The sequence below is a fragment of the Chelonia mydas genome, chromosome 4 (genome assembly GCF_015237465.2).
Source record: "Chelonia mydas isolate rCheMyd1 chromosome 4, rCheMyd1.pri.v2, whole genome shotgun sequence".
Lineage (NCBI taxonomy): Eukaryota > Metazoa > Chordata > Testudines > Cheloniidae > Chelonia > Chelonia mydas.
The window spans coordinates 68,542,025-68,567,561 of NC_057852.1; the positions used below are offsets into that span (position 1 = coordinate 68,542,025).

The window sequence follows — 25,537 nt, forward strand, 5'->3', positions numbered from 1 at the left end:
CTCTGTCCCTCCAATATGCCTTAATTTACACACACACACACTCTCTCTCTCTCTCTTTTTTTCCATAGTGCTTTGCACTACCACCACCTCCAGCCCCCACCAATTAAAATGTAAGCAATTAAACAAAGGGGCTGTGAGTGTACAGGGGCTTGGAACATCCCCTCCAACCCCACACAACTGCTTTCCTCTAAGGAAAAAAACTCACACTTATCCCTCTCATGCTTCCTTCCTCCAGGCTCCTGTGACCCTCAAATGTTGCAGGAAAAGTTCTTCTGTGTAAGACCTTACCCATGACCCCATGCTTGCAAAGATCTCCATTTCATTTACATCTTCACAACTTTGCTCATCCTTCCTATTCCCCTTTACACCGCTTCATTCACCCACACTGCCTACTTCCCCATGCTGCTCCATACCACACTCAACTCTCACCTCCTATAACCTCCTGCTCCTCAGCTCTTCACTTCTGCTTCTGTCACCTCTTCCACAGGGCTCTCCTCAGGAGAACATACTCATGGGGTCTTCTGGGGGTAGAGGCAATAAATAGTCCTTTCTACGATCCCTTTCCTTTCTCTTCACTGGGTGACCAGATGAATTTTCCACCACAGAAAGTGTAAGCCCATTAGAGGGTAGGGAGATCTTGTCTTGTGAATCTCAATCCAATAGGGCTTTGAATTTCCAAAAAAAAAAAAAAAAAGAAGTATCCAAGCCCTCTGGAACCAGGAAGATCTTTGTCCTGATGAACACTGCAGATCATGGGATTTCCTCAGCACAGGAAAATTCTGTTGAAGAGGGGTTAGGGCTTCCCAGAATTCCTCTCGAAACACCAGTGCTGTCCCCCTCCCATCCCCATGACTCCTCTTCTCTCAACTTTCTGCTCTCAGCTCTCCCCATAACCCCTAAGCTCCCCTCACAGACACTGTGTTCAAGACTACCCATTTATTTTGGCATATACATGTAATTTTGAAGATTTGGATGTGGGAAGCTGCATGCTGGAAGTGAAAGTTGTAGAGTTGAATACGTTTGGATGTTTTGAGTATATGTTTTGTGAAACGACATCATTCTGAATATCAGTGTTGTATAAACTGGCGATTTCCTGTATCTTCAGCATTTATGTTGAAAGCAAACTCACTTTTGCAGCCTTAACTTTAAGTAACGTTTTTAGTACAATTTAGAAATAATTATGTCCATCTATAATTCTTATAAGAGCCTTGAGAAAAGCAGAAATATATTTAATAAAAAGTTTTGAACTAAAAACCTCACTTAATCAACTGGAAAGAATCCCAATGATATCACAGCATCAGCAGTTCTTGGGCATTATTTCCAGTTGACTACGTTTTTAGCTCAAAATCTCATATTAAATATGTTTGTACTTTTCTGAAGGCTCTAAGAATTACAGACATGTTTGTAGGTAACAAACTTGATTAGTAGTTAGTGCAAAATGCTGACAAACATGTTTTTAGGCTTTAGAGCACAAGAATTAAAACTACAAAATTATGTATTAAAACTGAACACCCTCTCTAAAGTATTTTAGTTTATGATCAGCATCAGTTGATGATCTTTTTATTTTACACTAACCACTAATCCAGTGTTCTACCTACTCATTCAATAAGAGTATAGGTTAAAGCTATTTCAGCAGATTAGCACTACTGTAAAAACAAAACAAAAAACACCTGGGGGAATACAGGTAATGTTTTGACCCAGAAACAAAAGGACATGTGCTTTTGAACCAGGACCCTTAGAAATCAAATGCCTATTGTGCTTGAAAGAGAACTGATGATACACTGCTTATAAAGCTATGAACCAGAGAAAGCAATTTACAAGGCACACTGAAAATCTGTATAAACAATTGTCTTCCAGTTCTCAGGAAACTCATTCTCCTGTATAGCTCTTGGTCTTGCCAACTTTCTTCAGCACAGTGTAGTGCAGTGATTTTAAAAAGGGACTATAAATCAGGTCACCTAGTTTCTAATACTATTTATTGTGTCACCTTGAGGAAGTCACTTACCTTTGAAAATCTCACCTAAAACTGTTATTTAGGCACTTAACGATATAGGTAGGTGCCTAGTGGGATTTTCCAAAGTGTCACCGGTTATAAGGAAGAGGTCTTTTTTATATTGTGTTCAGAATGTTTGACTTTTTAAAATAATTTTCACTAGAAACACTTAATAAGCAAGTTGTTTTAACTTTAGAGTAGCAATAAAGGAATGATAAAGGCAAAATAACTCAGTAAATCTTTCCGTGTTATGCTTCCTCTCCCCCAAGTACAGCTGCAATAATCCAGTTATCCTGTAACTATCTAAAATATATCCATAAGGTTGGTGTGCTTGGGGTATGTGTGATTATATATTTTGCTCTATATTACACACAAGGAACTATGTTAAAGAAAATTATTAAGGTTGCAAAGTCAAGCACTCAAAAGTTAGGAAATGTCAGCCCCTGGCTCCCAATCCCAGTTTTCCTGACATCCCAACTCCAAGTCCCTGTTTCTCTCCCCCTTCTTGAAAAGCCTCCACTCCCTTATTCCACTCCGACTTCTTGTCCCAATCTCCTCTCCCCACACCCAAGCGGATGGGCTGTTCTCCCCTCTGCATTGAAACCACTGAGATTACAAAAGGGTCTCTGCTCTAAGTCTCAGGCCCCAGGCTCAGACCCAGCATGTCCCACAGCAGCTCCAAGCTACAATTGAAGGTCAAGTCTTACTCAGTCCCAAAGCTGAAGAATGCTCAGTCACACACAATCTTTGAGGGAATTTAGCTGCTACAAATCTAAGTCTGTGCACAGAGCATGGGCAAATTGGGATTTTCCAAATCATTATAAATTGGCCAAATTTGGGCAGAATTTCAAAGGGACTGCAAAAGGCATATCCCAGACATAAAGGCCATCCGACTGCCAAATTTCAAGGCCCTACTTCAAAGCATAGGGTCGCTAGAACTTTCCAAAGAAAAGGTCATTAAGAAGTTTTTAACATGGGCAAAAACAAGGTAATTTTCCCTACTCTCATTCTCGGAAATGGATAGACTGTTTTGGCTGAAAATTTCCAAAAAAATCAGTCAAGGCAGATGGCATGTACAACTTCAGTATAAACAAGTGAAATTACAAGCAACTGAGAACTTGGTCTTATAGTGGGAAGCATCAGGCACCCTGGATAATAAGTGGTGCTTCTAACTGCTCTCTTTCTCCCCTCTTTCAACCCCACGCCCAATAACAAAGAGAGAGAGAGACAGACACAGACACACAGAAGTATGTGTGAATTTGGCTTCTCAAAACATTGAACTTTTGTTAAAGATTCTACTCAGGGCCTATTAAAATGTTTTATAATTCCACTTTTTGGTGTAATATACTTTCTCATACTACACTCACTGATTGCATTACTAATTAATCAAGTTCAATTTACCTAATTATCCCAAAGTTGAAATATTTATAAAGTTATAAGTGAACTAAAATATCACATAAAGGGCATGCTCATTAGTCTTTAATTACAGAAAAGTAATGCAAATACCATATACAGACAGGCCTAGTTAATCCATGCTTGGTTATCCCAGTGTCTAAGTGTCAAAAACATTTAAACTATACTGTATGGTAATCAGAAATGGTAGCTCACAAACTGATTCATATTCAGGTCAAACACCGGTCAATGCATGATCTGTCAACATGAAAAATGTTTGTAGGTTCAAAACTTAGGAATTCACCTAGATACAGAAAGTGACATATCAGATAAAGGGTCTCTGCTATTTCTCCTTTGTTCTTTTGCAATTCTAAAAATCTATGGCAAAGTTTACTTTAACTTAATATACTAGATATTTAGCTTATTTATATGTGGTCCTAGATACATAAGATTCCCTCAGTTCTGTTGGAAGGAAGTGTTGTTTTACAGAACACTGTGTTTTTTATTTGTTTTCATCCTGCTGGGCATGAAATCCCCTCCAGGTGGAACAGGTGAAATTTTAATACTCCAAGGCATGTTCTTCTCTACATGGGTTATGAATAACTCCTCTTGAAGTCAAGGGGAGATATTCATATTCACTGGAGACAGAATTGATCCCCAGGACTGGGTCTGAACTGTCCCAATAATTGTTTCTGGCATTTCACAACTTAAATATGTCAAATATTTTTTCTCCAAATTTCAGACTAAACAAAACAAACACTTTCACTCACCCAAGGATCTGTCTCAACTTCTCTTACATTGTTTCAAATCCTTGTGGGCTCTTACAGTTCTTATTTTGTATATATTATCCTATGTTATTTCTGAAACCCCTCATTCCATTTTTATAGACTTACTTACTCTGCTTTCAGAGCAATTCTGACATACTTCTTTCTCACCCAAGGGAGAAAGGGGGTTTCAAGGGGGTATCAACGTATTATAATTAGGGAATGACCAGTGTCACTGTGGCCGCAGAACTAATGCATTCTGTGGCTTCTACGACAGAGTGCACTTAAAGAGCAAGTTGACAAAATTAGCCTGTGTTAACTTTATACTATTTACTGGGGAAAGTTTGTTTGTGAAACAAAAACAGGCTAGGGGCTAGCTTCCCATAAAGAAAGGAGATAGGAGCAGACTAGCTGAAAAGTCCCTGAACATAAGCTAACAGGCCAGGCAGCGGTGCTTAGAAAATAGTGGAATTGAAAGGCTCTTCTCTCTGCCAGAAATCAGCTGAAGTTAGGAGGGATCCTTCCTACAGAAAATGACTAAATGTATTACAGGAATCCTGGGCCTGTTAGAGGGAAGGGGACCGGTGAGGAAAAGAGATCACAACCATAGTCCTCTTTCAGCTTTGAGCCTCAGAGTTTCACCTAAATGTCTACACTGCAATTTTATAGCCTCATAGCCTGAGTTCTGCAAGCCTAAGTCAGCTGACACAGGCCAGCTGCAGTGTTGATTGCAGCGTAGACATATCCTGTGACATCATGACTAGTTCACAGGAAGAGCAGAGTTTTAAATTAGTGACATGGTGTTTGATGTTGACTCTTGAAACTTTACAGTCTCTCAAGTCGTCACTAAGTGCTTATGAACAATGCATAAGAATATTTTGCTTAGAAGTAGAACACTTTGATCTGTTTGATTTCTAAACTAATTGCAAGTTCTAATAAATTTTAATTCGAATAGTTATATTTTCTCTAGTCATTTTTTACCTCATTAGCCTTTCAGATGCTTAATATTCCATTAATTGTCACAGAAAAACAAAAACAAGATAGCTAAATAATGTTAAATGTGTCTTCTTTTATGCTTGCTATACAAACACATTGTTTTAAGACCTTTCCTGAAGGGAAAAATGGAATTAATTACTGGAGAAATTAAAGATTAATCAAAAAGTGCAGCAAATGAAAACCCACAGAAATTATAGCTCTCCATAAAGCTGTGAAACATAACCGAGACAGTCTTAGAGTAACAGAACTTAATTTAGAGGTCTATTCCTTCTTGATGAGCACACATTTAACTCCCATTAATGTTAAGAGGAGTCAAGGAGGAACATCAAAGAAAAAACTGGTCTCTCTGGTTCAGTACACTTGAAAGTGATGTTTAGTTTAAATGAACACACAAAAATAAACGTTAAATTGGCATTAAGAAAATTACAGAAAACAGCAGAAGCAAGGCAATTCAAAAATGAGATTTTTCATGTTTTAATGCACCACATTGTAGCTACATATTGCAGCCTATAGGGTAAATTCAGGAAAATGACCCCTTTAAACCCCCAAATACAACTGTTGGGCACAGCATACAGGTGACAGGGAGCAATAAATACACAATCCTCTTCAAGCCTAATCATCCAGTGGTATTCAGAATCCCATGCAGAATGGCCAGACCTCTTCATACCCTAGGAGGTGAATGTGCTTTCATTTTTGCACAAAAATGTCACCAGTCTGGAAACGCTGCTAAATAGACAGGAGCTATGCGCAAAGCCCATATATGAGGGCATGGCTCTCCCAGTGCCTCTGGGACATTAGTATGTGTTCACGGCAGAAAGGAAATATGTGAATCTAACAATCTAGCATCCCAATATGCAAGTGAAAGGAGAAAATATCATTTGTCACAACTTTTCTCTTTTAATAATAAGCTTTTAATAAACTTTTTCTGGGTTAATAACTGCCAGATCTTATTCTGGCCCTCTCCATGAGGCCCTGATCCAGAAAAGTCTAAGTGTATGTTTAAATACTTTGCTGGACAAGGGCCTAAAAATCTTCTTCCTTACATCTTCACCCATTTAAAAAAACAAAAACAAAACCAAACAGTGGCTAAATTTCTACTCTCTCCTTCTTTCTCCCATCCTCATCAAAAGCTCCAACTGCTATCTGCCTCTAACCCCTCAAAAGCGCCTCCCCTGACTCCTGTCTTGTTCTTTCCCTTGTGTCTTCTTCCCTTTTGGCTACATGTAAACACTTGTGATCCCTTTGTTGAAAAACACATTTTTCAACCACACCTGTCTCTCCAATTATCTTATTTCCTCCTCCTTCTTTCCGACTATCTTCACTCTACTGAAGTCTAGGTCACTAATGAACTCCTACTTGTTAAGTCTGAGTCAGACTTCTCTATTATTCTTGATGTCCCTGTGTCCTTGACACAGTTAATCATTATCTCCTACACTGCTTTCTTGGGTTCTGCACTCTCACAGTTCTCCACCAAGCTCATTGGTTTGAGAATGTCCTTTTTTGGCTCTTGGTCCTCCCATATCAATTTTTCTGTTAGCTTGGAGTCTGTCCACGCTCCCCTCCATGCCCTTATCTGTTACCACATAATTGTGCTAATGGAAGCTATTATATTTAGCAATGCTCACTGGTTTGCCTGTGTCTAGTTATAGTTAAAGTTCTCCAGGAGGAGGCAGTCTTTTCCTGGTTTTAGACTGGGTTACATTTTCATAAGGAGAAAAAAAATCTGTAAACATTTCATTCATTTAGTGAACTACTGAACTTTCTATTTAGAGTTTTTTCTGGATGATCAACTAAATATTTTGCATTAACAAGCAAAGCGTTTTTTTTTTTTTAAAGAAAAATCTGGATTCAAGTACCACCCTTGCTAGTGTAGCTGAGTTAACACTTGGTCCTAGTCTAAGCAACGTCTGGCTGACCCCACGGAAAGATAAAACTATTACAGAAACTATAAGGCACGGTACCATGGTCACTGAAGCTATGATTTTGTTCCCTGCAGTGGCAGTAATTATTTATTTTGGGATAGATTTCACAAGAGCAGATTAGGGAACAGAAATATCAGTCACTATCATCAACCCTCTTGTATTGTAGATCCAAATAAGTGGTTTATTCACTGTGTGAAACCTTACAATGAATAATCATGGTACATTATGCCTTGACCTTAGCAATCACCACCCATCTGTTGGGAAATCTCTGAGACTCCACAACATAACCAAGACAACATGGCAAAGATGTAGGATCTGGTGAAGTGCTATTGCTGGCACCAGAGGCTACAATGAAACAATCCAAAAAAGCATATCTAAGGGAGTTTGAGATTTTACAGCTTGCTCCTTTGCAAGTACAAAGAACTAGTAAATAAACAACAATTACCCATTGGTAAGGGTAGGATCCTGATGTCAGAGACAGAAAAGAAGGAGCTGATAAGAGATACTAGATCTGGAATTATCAGTACAACAGAGAGGTACTGTAGAATGAATGTCTGAAAGACACAATGGCTTTTCTCGGTCCATAACACAGTAACATTTGAACCCCACAATTGTTGAACTGAACAATTGAAATCCCATCAATTTCAAATTTTTAGGGAATGTTCTAGGCCTCGGTAGCCAGAACCATACTGATTTTGGTGAAAACTAGACAACCAGAAGGGGGAAATAGAGAATGTAACTCTTTACATTTGAAGTCCCCGCAGCTTCAACCACCTCCATAATAGACCATAGGTCAAAGAACCAGTTGATGGCAGCCATTAACACCTTCCAGAATAACAATACTCCCATCTGGCTCTGCCCATCTTCCCAATACAATTTAAAATGTTGACAACCTGAATGACTTATCTCCCAGACAGAAGGAAAAGAAATAAGAATGGTGGGTGGGAGGAGGCACACACAGAGTCCATGGTGGGGACGGACACAGAGCCGCTGGCTTAGAGAGAAGGAGAAATGTGAGGAGACACATGGAATCACTGATGGAGGGTAACATGGGGTCCCTTTTATGGGGAAAGGGAGCAATGAAGAAGCACATGGAGCCTCCACCATGGAGGTAGAGAATGGGGGACAATGGTATGGGGCGAAAAGGGAAACATAGGGAACACAGAGCAACTAGCATATTATAGAGAGGAGAATAGGAGGCACAGGGGAATGATGGGGCACACAGAGATCCTGTTATGATGGGAATGGGGGTCTCTGGGGAAGGTTTGAAGGGGCTCTTTAATATGGAAAGAGAGCCATTTGTCAAGAACTGAAACTATGTTCCCTAATCATAAAATATTAATATAGTGATAAATTTAGTAGCGTCTAACATATATTTTGGGATACTTGTGGCCCTTAAGGGTCTAAACCATGACCCTCGGATATGGCTGTGTTAAGAAGAAACTTTTAATTTGACTCTGTATGTTTTGGATCTCCAAACAAGCTTCAACTTTACAAAAGCCTTTGGCCAAGATTTTGAAAAGTAAGTGCTTAATGCTAGACTTTTCTTAGTCCATACTTATTTGTATTACAGTGGTACCTGGAGACCAGGGCCCCATTGTCTTAGGCAAAACAAAGAGACAGTCCCTGGCTTGAAGAACTTGGAATTCAAGTGTAACATGATAGACAACAGATGGATAAAACAATTGGGGGAGCACAAGGAAACAATGAAATGACACTGATCAGCATGATGAGCAGTGGTCACAGCAAACAAGCAGACTACTGTCTATTTTTTTGTAGGCATCAGAAGAGAAGAGTTTTAAATTGGTATCTGAAGGAGAACAGTGAAGTGGATTCAATGGTATTTATGGCATATTGCATAAATGGCAGCACTGGAGAAAGCATGGAGGTGCTTGTTTAAAAATTTAAAAAATGGGTGATGGATGCTGGGATCTTTTACAGCACAAGGGCATGCATTGATGTCTCAGTGTGGTAGAAGAGATAATGGGTAGGGTGGGGACACAAATAGTTTGTGTTTGATTTGATAAAGGGGAGCCAGTGCAGGGACTTGAAGAGAGGGATGACATGGTGGAAGCAACAGGCCAAGAAAATGATCTTCGCAGCAGCATTTTAAACGGATATAAGTAGGCCAAGATAGGTTTTTTCACAGCCAGAGAGTGAGATGTTGCAACAGTCAGACACAAGATGCAGGCCAGGACAAGAGACTGAGCTGCATGTACAGAGAGGAAAGGCTCATCTTACAGATGCCACACAGGATGAAGTAGCAGGACTTAAACATGACCTGGATGTGAGGGCCTAGAAAGACAGCAGAGTCAAAGATGACACCCATGTTATGGGCCTGAATGTCAAGGAGAATGGGGTCTTGTGCACAGTTACCGAAAAAGGAAGGAGGGCTTTTAGGGACAGATTAAGAGTTCTATTTGACCAGATTGATTTTATACTGACAGATGGACATCCACAAGGAGATGTCAGAGAGACAGGCTGAAAGTTTAGTTTGGACAGAAGGAAACAAATACAGAATGGAGAGGTAGATGTGAATTTTCAGCATAGAGATAATAGAACAACTTGCATTTGTGAATAAGATCATCCAGAGATGAGGGGTAGCAGAAGAAGAGGAGGGGATCTCCTTTGGAACACCAACAAAAAGTTAGAGGGAGGAGGATCCTCTGAATGACACAATGAAGGAGAAGAGAGGTAGGAGAACAGGAGATGACAGAGTTACAGAAGCCAAAGGAGGAAAAGACATTAAGAAGAAAAGCATGGTTGATGGTGTCAAAAGCAGCTGACGAAATGGAAGAGTACGGAGTCCTGGTTCTGAGTTTAAACTAGAAAGGTCATTAGGGACTTATAAGAGCCACTTCTGTGGATTACAAGGGCAGCATATTAAATGAGTTTTACAGATATTCTTCCCTTTTATCATTTAAAAAAGAAAAAGATAAAGGCTGAAACTGGAATATGATGGTGCTTTGTTAAAAAAAATTAGATGGGGAAAAATAGCTTTTGGACAAATTTTGAGAGATGCTGAACACCTGGAACTTTCACTTACTAATGAAGTCAGTAGAAGCTGTGAATCTTATCACCCATGAATATCTATCACTGGCAAATATGCTTCTGTTGCTGCTTAATAAGACACACAGTTTAAATGATATAGAAAGCTTCTTCTTCCTTACACGTTGCAAAAATTCTTCAAAGACATACAATTTTATAAACTATGCAACCAGTAACTAAGGTGAAGGCCCTTTAGAAATGCATGCTATTAAATAAAATAGTCATAATAATAGTTAATTTCTGCACCAAGGACTGATATATATTTAACTATCTATCTCAATCCTTGGTGCAGAAATTGCCTCGATACTATTCCATCATATAAATATATGATGGAATAGTAACGAGGAGGCAGGGATATTTGGCTTCAGTAGGCATGTTTCCAGTTTGTTCTTTCAGGGTTAATCTAACATGCAGCACCAGATGAGGTCTGAATCTGCGGTATAATTCACTGGGTACACAGGTGGGTGGCTAGCAGATAAGGAAGTTCACAGATTAGTTTGTGACTGCATCTATATCCTCAATCCCAATCAATGTAATATTGGTGAAGGAGAGCTATAATTAGGGAAGATCTCTAAGTTTCTGTAAGGATTTGGTAGAATGAACTTTTATCTCCTGAAAGAATATCATTTACAAGACCTCTCAGATGGCAAAGTTTCAATACCTACCTGACTGGGTAGGTGTGTGCCAGAAGATTTATTTCTTACAGATTATGTGGCCCAGCATTAAATCACATTATTTTCGTCTGTGTCTCGTATACTGCTGTGTCCACTCCAATACAGTTTCATTTTAAAAAAATCATTCTAATTAAGAACAGCATGACTGATGTCTGCTCAATCAGGCACATGTGAAGTTGTTTCTATTTATGGTTACCAAATAAAGGGGTCAATATTTAAACGTTCTGACAGCTAACTTCTCCACAAGATACCAGTTTGGACTAATATGAATCAAATAATCCTACAGGTTCTGCAAACTGAATACTTACACAGCTTTAGTTTATCATTTTTTCTGAACTGGAAAGAAAATGCCAACAGCTCAAACGTGTTTCAAAATATCACATGAAGTTGATTAAGTAGATGGGATTCAATCAATTTCACATTTATAATAGGGTACACCAGAAAGGTTAAACAACTCTACTTACTTTTTATTTCTAAAGACTCCTCCAAATAAGCTTTTTTCCTACCCTCAACATTAAGGCATGTGGATAGCTTTCCAACATAACAAAACCTACTTCTAAAAATACACTGATGCCAAATAAAAATAGCACTGGCCTTAAAATGGAAACCATTAAATGTGGGGGGAATTAAGTTAAGCATGCAGAAAGTTAGATCCATGTAAATTTATAAAACAAGTAGTTGAGATTTCCACACAGCCAAGAACAACATAATGAACATATTCATTGCTATTAACATACCGAGTCACATTTACATCTCTGGTGACTCCAAATCATAATACCAGAAGGTTAAAAAAAATCACTGTGTGTGTGTGTGTGTGTATATATATAGATAGATAATATATAGATAATCAACAGGTGTGTGTGTGTGTGTGTGTGTATGCGCACACACACACACCTGTTGATTATCTACATGCAAAGTATCACCAGGAGTCCATGCCTATTTTCCAGATATTATGGATATCTTTTCTATTTCCTTTCCCTTTGATCTCCCCACTCAGCCCCAAACAATTAGGACCCATTACATTTTTGAGAAATAGTCTTTAATCTAAACTTCATTTCCCTAATTGTAAGGAACCAAATTCGTCTTCCTGTAATCATGATTATTGTTGGGATTTTTCAGGTGATTAAAAATGTTCATGGATACATGCTCTATCAACTGAGTCCTTTCTTCTCTAAGAGTAACTGCAGACATACCACCAACCAGATATACTTTTCATAAATAGGAAAGAAAATAAATTGGTAAAAGTTTGCTATCAGGGTGGAAAGGACTTGACATCCTCAAGGAAAATGCCACTAGCTAAAAAATTGATTTGTGGCTTATTGCCAAGGCTATTCTGGAATGAAACCAAAAAGCAAGTGGCAAACTTTGTTTTAAACGTAGTTTATTTCTGTAGCACTGCCTTTTAAAAATACTGAAAGCGTTGTTATTCTGTAATTATTAGGGCTAGATCATCCCACACCTGCAATAAATGTTGAGCAGTCAATTACACTGTATGTATGAAATCCAAGGCACTACATATAGATTAAGGTAGCATTCAATATATGGATAGAAAAATCTGTTTTATAATTATGAATTATTAGAGCTATATTTAAAATAAACAATCCCTTATATTATGGCAGTGTTTGAGTATCTGTATGTAAAATTGACTGAAAACTGACTAATCTACTTTCATTGCCCAAGTTGCAAGAAACGCAGAAGGTAAACCATGACCAATAATGAAAATATTTGTAACAATTTTTTTATTAACTAAACAAAAGGTGTTGTGAAAAATGCAATGTAGGTAAGAAAACTACAGTGTCCCTTTAAATTAAATTCTTCCTGTACAGTTGCTGATGCTGATTTTATTAGTCAACATTTCATTATGCATTTTTCCCCCTTTTAGTGTCTCCTTCATTCTGTAATAAGCTTTTGACTTTTCCACTCTTCCTTTACACTGACTGAATGTTAATAATTATGGGCTAGATACTCCTGCTGAGTAGCACATTAGCCTGCTCAATTGTCCCGCTGAAATCACTGCAAGATATGTGGCATTATCAAGCTCTATATTATCTCAGTTTTGAAGACAATCTTTTAAAATGTTTTTTTCACTGTGGCTCATTTACCACATATGACTTCACTTACGTTTTTGGGAACCAAAAGCACATTTAAAGTTTTGACAGTTATGCAGTTCAAACAGCAAACATGCTATGGGCTTAATCTGAAAGAACAGGGCATGGTATTTCCAAATCAGTGTCTATGGGGAAATTATACCAATGCACTGCACAGTTCTATAACACGGATATCCTTTATTGACTTGTGTTCAGAAAATGTATTCTACAATTTGCAGTCATTGACAAATACATTCCCAATAAAAGAAAGTAACTATATTGTAGAATGTGGCAGGGTGCTGGTTGAAAAGCCCTTAATCAGCTCCTGCCACTCCAGCCCCAATTAAGGGGAATGGATTGGGGTTGGGTGAATAGCCCGGTATCTGCCTGGTAACTGGACGCACCTGAGAGTCCTATTAGCCCCGAGCTATAAAGGCTGGGAGGAAGCCAGAGAAGCGGGAAAGGGAAAGAAAAAGGTCAGCCACAGAAAGAAGTTGGAGCCTTCTAGTCTGACGGCCAGGCCTGTTGTAGGAAAAGTAGCTGCAAAGCCTGTATATAGTTGGGAACTGGTGGTCGGAAACGTTATGAGAATAAAGAGCATGGGTGTTGCACCAGACTGAGGTGGTCCCTAACTCATTGAAGAGGGAGGCCCAGGGGCCAAATACCCAGGGGCATAGCATGAACCCCATTACATAGAACAATATTAAGCTTTCACTGAGCTGTATGTGCCTTTTTAATTTGAGAATTTTCAAAGTTTTTTAGAAAAAGCTCTCATTCCACACTCTCTGAAGCTCTTAATTGCACAATGCATGTATAGCTGCTGTTAGAATATCTGAAACTCCTGTGCCACGGTGTTCTGAATACTGTGCTCTGAATACTGAGGTACTTCACAAGCCAAACATGAAACCATCACCAACACATAGGTATGAAAAATTAAGATTTCTGGAGATACTCAAACATGTTTCAGAAGTTAAAAATCTCCTCCCATACCTTTCTCGCATCCTCTGCAATTGTACCCCTATAAGGAAGAAATGGCTAGGAACCACCACCATTGCTGGAAAAATGTTGTAGGCAAAGAAAGGTCACATGGGCCCCCTGTCTCTTCCCTTAGGGAGTAGTTAGCAGCCTTGCTCACTCCCACATAAAAGGACTGGGGAAGAAATGGTTGGGAAGGAGGCATTCAGGAACTTCTAGGTTTGTTTTGTTTTGAATTCTCTTCAAAGACAGGTAATTCCTTTGGGATGAGGGTAGGATAGAAGGAAGATAGGGTGACCAGATAATAAGTGGGAAAAATCAGGATACTTTTTTGGGGGGTGGGAGGCGGCGTATGGTTGCATATATAAAACAAAGCCCCTAATATCAGGATGTCTGGTCACCCTAAAGGAAGATGATACACTCTGAAAAATGACAATCTGGCTTTGGCACCAGTACAGAGGTGGGGGACAGGGCTGGGAGATTTTGTAATATGTAAATTCTATACTTTTAATACAATTAGTTATTATTTGTTAATCTATTTCTGTTTGTCCGCCTTTTTAGAGGATAAGATCTTTGAGACAAGGACCATCTTCTTTTCTCTGCATGTACAGTGCGTAGACCTGGGGCCCATTTCCTGACTGGCCCTTTGAGTGCTACCATATGGAATTACTAAACAATGACAACAAGATATTTGGCATGATTTAAGCACATTTCAAACAGGTTTTAATAGTTCCCATATACATATATGCAACAAGTAATTTACTGTGAATTATTTATGACTATTTCTCAAAATAGTATATTCTCATTTTAAAAGAACACAGTATTTCCAGTACCAAGCATTCAGAGCCTCCAACAACTCAGGACATTGGCTTAGAAATCATGAAGGTTTTTTCAATAGTCAATTTGGGGTTCTTTTTTGTTTGCCTTCTGAGAGTTTAAAGTGCACACAGGTCACATTTCCAAACTTTTCTCTACAACTACAAAGGCTAGAATCTGACTTTTAAAAAACATGAATTCTGAGATTCTCACAATCTCTTGACTCCAAGGGCTGGAGCTTTAAGAAATGTATTAAATATAATGAGATTCAGGATAAAATCATAATAACTGAGAATGAAATGTTGGTCATATCCTGACGTGCTTATCTTATCAAAGCTGAGCAGGACCACCCTTCTTCTGGAGATATAAAGTTGAGTGTCATCGCCACAATGAAGTGCTTTCAGTATGGTGATGACATTCAGATTTGTATCTCCTTTTTATCCAGCTTCGAGAGTGCAGTCAAGTGTCTCAGTCAGTGTTTGGGAGATACTTGGGTACGAATGAGAGTAAGTTTGTTGAGAGAACATCCATGTAAGTCTAAGGTGCAATTAAAGGATTTGGCTAAATTTATACTTAGCACCAGCCCCATATGAGTGTAAAAGAGTATGCACATAATTTTCAATACAGTTTGTAACTTGTGGACCTGGTTAAATTTCCAGTTGCTTTTTTCCATGTATGCCTAGTTCATGGGATGCAAACTTTTCTTCTGGATGCAGACATGACTACTGTAATCCATACCATTGTCACTTCGAGATTAGACTACTGTAACGTGCCACACCTTAAACCCATTAGGAAACTGCATCTAGGGGAGAATGAAGCAGCTTGCTTATTATTAGTATCTCACAGTGAGCATGACATCTTTGTCCCAGAATTTGCAGTTGTGGTCTACTGGTGGCCAGTGGGTAGAGTTTAAAGTGTTGGTCTTTCCCCATAATAGTCTGAGACCTATCTACATGGATGACTGTTTCTTTCCTCATTCACCACTGCCACAGTCACATTTTGCAGAAGGGCCTGGCCTGAGTTTCCTTGATTTAAAAAAGAGGGAATTGTGAGTAAGGGATTCTTCCTTGACTTTGCAGTTTACCCTCCATAGGTCTGAAACAGTTTGAATTTTCAGGCCATGATGCAAAACCCATCTTTGAACAGGCATTTATGAAGTCTGAGCTGGGCGGAGAGGGAGAGGGAGTAGGATTTCTTCTGAAATCTGAGGAAGGGAAACAGCAATCAATCAATAAATAAAATGATAACTATTTGATTTATGTTGGGTGAGATTTGTTGCTGTTCTGCTTTTTAGTCTCACAATGTTTTGGATTTTTTGTGGGTGTCAGCCCAGGATAGCTTTTTATGCTATTCAAATCAAAATAAATAACTGCTTCCTTTTATTAAACATTGGGATATTTGACTGTTTTTAGAAATATAAATTGACTTTAGCACCAAATTAATGAATAATTTGATTATTTTATTCTTACCTGGGAAGAATATGTATGACCATCTGATCCACAAACAGGATTGGTATAAACTACTGGACACTGCTTGCAGTTTGTCGAAATGGGACCACCTCTCCATTGTTTATGGCCTAAACCAGCCTCTTTCATACTGTAAACAAACAAAAAGCATGTAACCTGATAAGCAACAGTATTTATAAAAGCATTTATATTCACACTATAATTCTTAGTCACCTGAGGACCTTGTGTATTAGGTTCCAGTTGGTAAAAACATCTTTCCTACACTGTCTCTCTCCCACAGCTTTTAGATGACACTTATCACTGAGCACCTCCATGGTATCTCAATACCTAACTCTTTACAGTAAGCAAAAAATGACTGAGAAAGAAGTAGTAACACTTATTCCTATTGTTTTAGCGGAAAAAAATCCAGCAGGTGCGCATACATATAAATGGGCGAACATGAGGAAAATGTAAAATGCCTACCACACTATTGGGTTTATATAAATAAGAGAATAAAATAATAATCGGTGATTTCTATGCATTTATTTATGCATTATTTATCTGCTCGGAATCTTACTAAGGAACAGAAAGAAAAAAACCCGAGAAATCTGCAACACAGTCTCAATCCACTGGGCTGTGTCCTTAGCAGCGAGTCTCTAAACTGATATTGTGAGGAAGTCCATAGAATGAAAGTTTCTCCCGGTTCTTCCATTCCATGGTTCTCAAAGTGTTTCATATGCAGACAACCAAGAAGGCTCTGCTAATCACCGGGTGGTTCCTGAGTCACAGTTTGAGAATTACTTGTCTAAAGCGATTAAAGAAAACTAAAAAAATAGCACCCTTCAATTTATTTGTGAAAGAAGTAAAAAATGTGCAGGAGCATACACATATACCTGATGCTGAATTGCTGGTAGTCAAAACACACTGGCCTGGATTCTCATTTATGCTATAGCTTCTCTACACCACTCTGGCAGTGAAAAGGGAGTTTAAAGTGGGTCAAGACATAATTTATATGCCTAACTGTGTGTACATATATTGTGTGTGTGTAAATTATGAATTAGAACAGTGTAAACGTGTTAATGTAAAGGAAATCAAGCCCACTGCACATAAAAATTAGCACTTACTACTGCCAAAAATCAATGACAGCTTAAATTATCTGCAGAATAAATGCTTTTATGCAAGTCAAACTTGCCCAGAAAGCCAGTCAGAACTAGATATATAGCTACAGGACACAAATATCCATCTACAGGCCCCAGATCACAGGCCCCATCCACAGGCCCCAGAAAACACTTAAGAACACGCTTAGAAACTTTGCTGAATTGGGGACATAGATCTGCAAATGTACCTTAGTTTTGACTGCAACATTCCTGTCATTCTCTCAGGAATACTGAGTCATTCATGACACCTTTTGGTAAACTGTGAATTGCTCTGTGTAGACTAGCATCAACTGAAGACTATGTTAACACCATTAATCTTATCTCACTTGTAACCAAGACAAATCTGAATCGGATCTCTAGATACGAACAGCCAGTGCACTAATAACCTATGACAGCTACGTCCTCCGTCCTCACTTCTCTGAAACTGTCACGCTTTCACTTGTGCATCAGTGTAATTTGATCCTTTATCCCTTGTTTTTCATCTATAGGATGTTTTCAGATTCCCAGCATGCAACGCCATTATACAGTTGTATGAGAAATAAAAGTAAAAAAAAAATATTTTGCTTAAACTACATATATTGGCCTTACTTTTTTTTTACGTGAGCAAACACAGCACATACTACAGTACTGAGAGAGGGAGGGTGGTCCAGTGGTTAGGGCACTAGCCTAGTATGATAGACCCTGGGTGCAGTTTCCTGGTCCACCACATATTTCCTATGTGACTTGGGCAAGTAATTTAACCTCTCCGTGCCTCAGTTCCCCATCTGTAAAAAGGGGAACAGCAGCACTGCCCTACCTCACAGGGGTTTTGTGAGGATAAATACATTTTAAAAATATCAGGCCCTCCAACACGATGGTAATGAAGCCATATAAGAACTTTATATTGACCTTCCTTTGGTAATGTATAAAGCACATTCTTTACAAGTGATCTGTACCTCCCAGTTTGAAATTAAACATACTTACATGGGAAATTTTGAAAACCAAACATTTTTACACCAAAAACAAACTACTGCGTCTGAAAACATGCACACTTCTTAATTATTAGTAACGGTTTCCATTCTGATGAATACAAATACTTTCTTACAAACATCTATTATTTAAAATACAAAAAACGTGTGGGCTGTCCTTTACCATTCTCAGTTTTTTCAAGGTATGTAGCCTCCAGCCCGTGCATGAAAATATGTATGAGCCTTTGACATGTGAAGAATTGAGAGGATATATATTATATAAACTAAACTGAATTATAACCATTACTACATGTTGATGATGGCTTGAACTAACATACAGTATACGATTACTTGGAAAGTTATGAAGTTTGAATTGTAAATAGGCTTGGAAAATTGAATCTTTTGTCAGTATGTCGATAAACATGGACTTCTTCATACACATACATAATTTCAATGGTGAAAAGATATTTTTAATGATTATTATTATATTATTTACAAACAGGCAAAGTAAAAAAAATACTACTTCAGAATTTATCAGAGTTTTATTTAAGGATATGTACTTTGTATATTTGATGTGATGTTAGTATTATGTGTTTTAACTGTTACAAAGTTTGAACTTTTTGAATCGGTCTATTCTCATTAAATAATTGTCTGATTCCCCCCTTATTGTTTGACCCCTTGCCCCATAGTTTTGCACAACCATGAGAATGTACATAAATAAAATTTAAAAAAAGACTTAAAAAACCAATATCATAATTATAAAAAATACTAAATTCTACCGAACCTGAATATCATAGTCCCAATTTTAACTCACAAGGGATAAATAAACTTATTAAAGAAAACCTCCACATATACCAGTATAAAAGCTCAATTGTACTTTTTCCTTATGAGCAGCAGAATATCTATTACAAAATAAGGATATTTTAATGTTTCAATTCTTGGGTATAGCAACATATTGTGAACATTTATTAAAGAGTGTAGAGAGAAAAAAATCAGTATACAGAATAGATGAGTAATTAATATTCAGTCGGACATATCTTTATTTTCTTTATTATTTTTAATAGAATTAGAAGGGGGAAAAAATCCAGAATTACTATGATGTGCACATGCTGACAATGAGTAACTGTCATTGCATTGCTATAATTCTTCCTGATCTCATTCTCTTCTTACTGTTTTGTCATCCTTACTTGTCATAGTAAAACACAGATTGTAAGGTGCCTTTCTAGGTCTTCAGTGAAGTGGCCAGTATGCTCTTAGGCACAATATAAAGCGCACAAGTCCCCCTCCTCCCCTCCCTTCCCTTCCAGATATAATCTTTGCTGGTACTAAAAAAAGTAACATTAAGTGTACATGTATAAACATCATGGGCTACATTTCCAGCTTAATTTTACTTGAAACATTTGTGATTACATCAATTTGCATGCACAAAATCATGCATATATGTGTAGACTGAGTAATTGCACATGCAAGAGGATAGTTAGGCACATAATTAGCCGATCTGCCCAATTAATCATGCAAATACCTGTTTGCATACATCAGTGTATGCACAAATATCTTATCCACAAATATCACGTGCACAGTTAAAACAGGTCACTGAAACTGTGGCTTTGAACCAAAATTCTAAGCAACTCTATTCACTTAAAGATTTATAATATATATACACACACACACACACACATACAGACACACTCAAAATGAACACATTAGTCTGCACAGCGAAGACAGATAGCATGTCTGAGTTGCAAAGAAATTTATATTTAAGAGTCCCTGATTCAAATATGAGCAGAGGCAGATTTTTCAGAGTGCAAAGTTATTTAAAGTAAATGGGGTTGCTATGTGGACCTTAGATATGATTCAGGGGACTTGTACAATTCTTGCATCATGACTATTGTTGTGATGCTAATAGACTTCCAAGGCACAGCTATTTAAAGGTTTTCTGATTGTGTGCCAGCATAGGGCTTTGAGGGGACTTGTATCTGGACAGTATCATTAACATAATTGGATGAAAGACTTGTTTAGCACTAATCAAACTGTTTTCACTGGAGCAGATTGGATTTCTTTTGGAACACACTCTCTGTCTAGGACTTCCTTGAAACTGCAAGTAGGAATGAAATATCACTGCCACTGTATTACTGAGATTTTCCTTTTAAGTGACAAAATCAAGCAAAGCACTGCTGTTCCAAACTTTTTGCTGCTATGTGTTGGCCTGCCACATTACTTATAGTAAACTAACAAACGTAAGAAAACACTGTGACAAGAAATAGTTAATCAAACCCAAGAGAAATAAACAAAACAATGTTAGTTTTACAAAAGACCACTTAAGATAGAAGACCCACATAGAAGTCAACTCATATTACCTTTTAGCATTTTGAATCTCCATGGCACTGAAAAAGAGATAATCAGAACATGCAGCATGTGAGACTATATAAGTGTGCTTTTGGGTTTTTTAATATCTTCTAACAAAAAGCACCCAACAGTTCAGGTTTGAAAAATTATACATAAGCTATCATTTTGGTCAAACTTTCTCAACATACATACATGGTAGGTTTCAAGATGTTAATGGCCAGGTTCTTTGTGTATGTTTAAAAAGGATACTATTGTTTGCTTATCTGAACTGGAGATGGGAAACATAAAATAAAGAAATATTCTTGAAGATGCAAATATCCAAATTCCTAGTGCCTGCTTCTGCCAATATGTTGCATCAGTAACACATATCTAAACCAATGTGATATATGCCATCATGTGCCAGCAATGCCCCCTCTGCCATGTACATTGGCCAAACCAGACAGTCTCTATGCAAAAGAATAAATAGACACAAATCTGACATCAGGAATCAAATCATTCAAAAACCGGTAGGAGAACACTTCAACCTCTCTGGTCACTCAGTAACAGACTTAAAGGTGGCAATTTTGCAATAGAAAAGCTTCAAAAACAGATTCCAATGAGAAACTGCTGAGCTTGAATTAATATGCAAACTAGATACCATTAACTTGGGTTTGAATAGAGACTGTGAGTGGCTGGGTCATTACACATATTGAATCTATTTCCCCATGTTAAGTATCCTCACACCTGCTTGTAAACTGTCTAAATGGGTCATTTTGATTATCACTACAAAAGGTATTTTTTTGTGTTTTTTTTTCTCCTGCTAATAATAGCTCATCTTAATTAATTAGCCTCTTACAGTTGGTATGGCTGCTTCCACCTTTTCATGTTCTCTGTATGTATATTTATATCCTCTTACTATATGTTCCATTCTATGCATCTGATGAAGTGGGCTGCAGCCCATGAAAGCTTATGCTCAAATAAATTTGTTAGTCTCTAAATTTGTTAGTCAGGAGTGCCACAAGTACTCCTGTTCTTTTTGCGGATACAGACTAACATGGCTGCTACTCTGAAACCTCTGTACTAGATGACTGGAGAATAAAAAAAATATAACACCGATTTTCCAAAAAAGTCTCCATAGGCAATCCCAGGGTGGATTTGATTTAAATCAAATTGATTTCCGTCATGATTTAAATCACTAGTCAGGAAGACTCGATTTAATCATGGATTTCTACATAAAAGTGCATTCTTGGTTGTTATAACCTTAATACATATACTTCAAACTCAGACAGATGTAGGTTTCATTTTTAGAAGGCACACACTATACATTTTTAAAGTGATTCATTTTGAAAACTTTTCAGATTAGTTTTACAGCTATATCAGAAAATGAATGATTGTCTGGTTATTTCATTTACCAAAGATAATTGAAGCAGATATTTATGAAGTCATTGGGAGGTGAACTATCTCCAATTCAACAATTCAGTGCATCCAATGAAGTGAGCTGTAGCTCACGAAAGCTTATGCTCAAATAAATTGGTTAGTCTCTAAGGTGCCACTAGTACTCCTTTTCTTTTTGCTAATACTTGGAGGATTTTCTTGCCATGCTGTATTAGGAGGAGATCACCACCAGACAGACATTTAAATTGTTTTATTTAACTAAAACAATGTTATGTATTCTGGATATTTTTCTTCAACAGCAAACATATAATATTTTAATAAAACAACCATATGAATTTTTGAATTTAGTTAAACATTCAAAAACAACGAGGAGTCCAGTGTCATCTTAAAGACTAACAGATTTATTTGGGCATAAGCTTTTGAGAGTAAAAAATCCCACTTCTTCAGATCCATGCATCTGATTTTTTACTCACAAAAGCTTATGCCCAAATAAATCTGTTAGTCTTTAAGGTGCCACTGGACTCCTCGTTGTTTTTGTGGATAAAGACTAACGCAGCTACCCCTCTGATACTTAAACATTCAAGTTTTTTAAAATCGGGTGTGTTTTTGTTAAAATTGTTTAACTAAAATAATTAAATGAAATATTTTAAAAAAACAAAAACAAAAAAACCCCCCAAAATTAAAATGACTATGTTAGCCAGGTCAACATGAGAAACTTAAAATATTGGCTTCTGCAGCTAACTCAATCGTCTTCACCTTCATTTTCCTGTTTGTTCATAATCTGGAAAAGAAAAACAAGCTTTCCTGCTTTTTCAGGTCCCAAACAATTTCTCAATTTGGAATGAATTAGTGCAAAGGAAGAAAATACTCTTTCCACACCAGCAGAAGAAGCTACTGCTGTTAAAAAGTGAGATTATCACTTCAACAGTCTCTGAATCCAAGTGCTTAAGTAACTTCCACCAGTTCACTGGTGTGACTTTCTTTAAAACATCATCAGCAAACATATTTCTTGAATGGTTCTTATTCCCAAACTGGGTCTCTTTTATGGCCTGCTGCCATTACAGGTTTTCCCTTCTAGTGAGAGAATGGTATGGTAGATCTCAAATCAATGAAGGCTTCACTCAGAAAGACCTCAAGACTTCTGGAATATGCTGCTCAAACAGTTTCACTTTTGTTTCTACTGCCTGTCCCTCCCATCTCACATTTATCTCCAGACTTCTTCTCCTGGTCCAGATCTATTCTGCCCCCAACAATCTTCTGTTCACTGAATTTTTTTAAACTTTGCACTTTTAGAGAGAGGTAAGGGATTGACTCTGTGTACACAAATTTGCAGAGGGACAATAAGGTTGAGGTCTGTTATTTCTCACTTCTATATATTATTTATTTATTTAAAAACATTTTTGCTGTTAACAAGCATGTTATCTCTGGCGACACAAATCCACAGTTTGAGAACTGCAAAACTAAGCATCTCTGATGGTATCTTCTAGACTGAGCACTGAGTCCCATTGGGTAGATAGAAAGATTAACCTAAGTAATCTATAAAGAAGCCCCTGGAACTCCATAAAATTGGGTCCCTAATCCATGAACTATTGGAACTCATTTACAAAACTTTTCTTAAACATTACATTAATATATTGTCTCATTCTATAGAATTAGAATTTGTAATCCCTATTCCACGATGAGATATCTTTGAGCTATAATGTATCTATCTTTAGATATGCTTTTTGAGGAAAAAACCTTATATTAAAAAATTCAATTTAAAGAAAAAAATCCAAAAACTTTTTTATTTAAAAAAATAAATCAATCATTTATTTTTATCCACCCTGGGCAATCCTGACAATTACAGGCCAATAACCTGTACTAGACAAATTGGTTGAGGGAACAGTTGACACAGGATTTTGTAAAGGGAAATCATGCTTCACCAATCTATTAGAATTCAGCAAACACATGGACAATGGTGATCCAGTGGATATAGTGTACAGTGGACTTTCAGAAAGCCTTTGACAAGGTCCCTCACCAACGGCCCTTAAGCAAACTAAGCAGTCATGGGATAAGAGGAAAGTCTTCTTGTGGATCAGTAACTGAAAGACAGGAAACCAAGGGAAGGAATAAATGATAATTTCTCACAATGGACAGAGGTAAATAGCAGCATCCCCCAAAGATCTGCACTAGCACCAGTGCTGTTCAACAGATTCCTAAATTATCTGAAGGGGGGGGGGTAAACAGTGAGGTGGCAAAGTTAGCAGAGTATACTAAATTACTCAAGATAGTTCAGTCCAAAGCACACTGCAAACAATTACAAAGGCATCTCCCAAAACTGGATGACTGGGCAACAAAATAGTAGATGAAATTCCATGTTCATAAGTGGAAAGTAATGCACATTGGAAAACATAAGCCCAGCTATACATATAAAATGATGAGGTCAAAAGTAGCTGTTATCACTCAAGAAAATGACCTTGGTTGGAGTCACTGTGGACAGTTCTCTGAAAACATCTGTTCAATGTGCAGTGGCTGTCAAAAAAGCTAAGAGACTGTTAGTAAAGGAATATATTCAGAAAGGAATACAGAAGAATATAGAAAATATTATAATGTCACTATATAAGTCCATGACACACATACCTTGAATACTGCATGCAGTTCTGGTTGCCCTATCTCTAAAAATAGACAGCAGAACTAGAAAACATACAGAGAAGGGCAACAAAAATGATTAGGGATATGGAACAGCTTCCATATGAAGAGAGATTAAAAACAGACTGGGACTGTTCATCTTACAAAAAAGAGATGACTAAGGCCATCTCTACGCTAGAGAGATCTCTCATGCAGCCACTCTATGTCAATGAGAGATTAATCTACACCCAATGAGCAGCTGTGCACACTAGTGCTTATGGCAGCATAACTGATGTTGCTCGGAGGTGAGGGGGTGTTTGTTCATGAATTATATGGTAGAGCTCAAATCAATGAAGGCTACACTCAGAAAGACCTCAAGACTTCTGGAATATGCTGACATAAGTGGTAGTGTACACATAGCCTCAGAGGAGATATGAGAGAGGTCTTTAAAATTATGAACTGTGTGGAGAAAGTGAATAAGAAAGTGTTATTTACCGTGTCACATAACACAAGAACTAGGCAGGGGTCACCAGTGAAATTAACAGGCAGCAAATTTAAAACAAAGATAAGGAAGTACTTCACACAATGAAGAGTCAACCTGTGGAGCTGGATGCCATGGGATCGTGTGAAACCAAAAGTATCTCAGGGTTCAAAAAAGAATTAGATAAGTTCATGGAGGATAGGTCTATTAATGGCTATCAGCCAAGACTGTCAAGGATACAACACCAATGCTCAAGGTGTCCCTAAGTCTCTGACTATCAGAAGCTAGGTCTGGATGACAGGGGATGGATCACTTACTGCATCTGGCACTGTCCACTGTTGAAAGACAGGACACTGGTCTAGATGGACTACTGATCTGATCTAGCATGGCCATATTTGTGTTCTTAATGTCACTGCCTCACCAGGAGCACTCTCACTGCCAATGGTTTCAGACTGCTTTCATTCCTGATTCTGCCCCAGCCAACCATTGCTCATGCTTTAGTCCTGTGCCTGT

At 37.8% G+C, this 25,537-nt stretch overlaps 1 protein-coding gene across 11 annotated transcripts in view; it reads right to left on the reverse strand.

Moving 5' to 3' along the window:
* SPOCK3 (SPARC (osteonectin), cwcv and kazal like domains proteoglycan 3) overlaps positions 1-25,537 on the reverse strand; it is a 387,711-nt gene that overhangs the window by 87,889 nt on the left and 274,285 nt on the right. For 6 of the 11 annotated variants that reach the window (XM_043545943.1, XM_043545939.1, XM_037897499.2 and 3 more), the window contains 2 exons: positions 20,574-20,600; positions 16,137-16,263 (listed from right to left, as the gene is read on the reverse strand). In XM_043545943.1, the coding sequence (XP_043401878.1) occupies positions 16,137-16,263; positions 20,574-20,600 (154 nt within the window). The remainder of the gene's footprint in view (positions 1-16,136; positions 16,264-20,573; positions 20,601-25,537) is intronic. The other 5 variants (XM_043545944.1, XM_043545941.1, XM_007067045.4 and 2 more) reach the window with 1 other exon arrangement.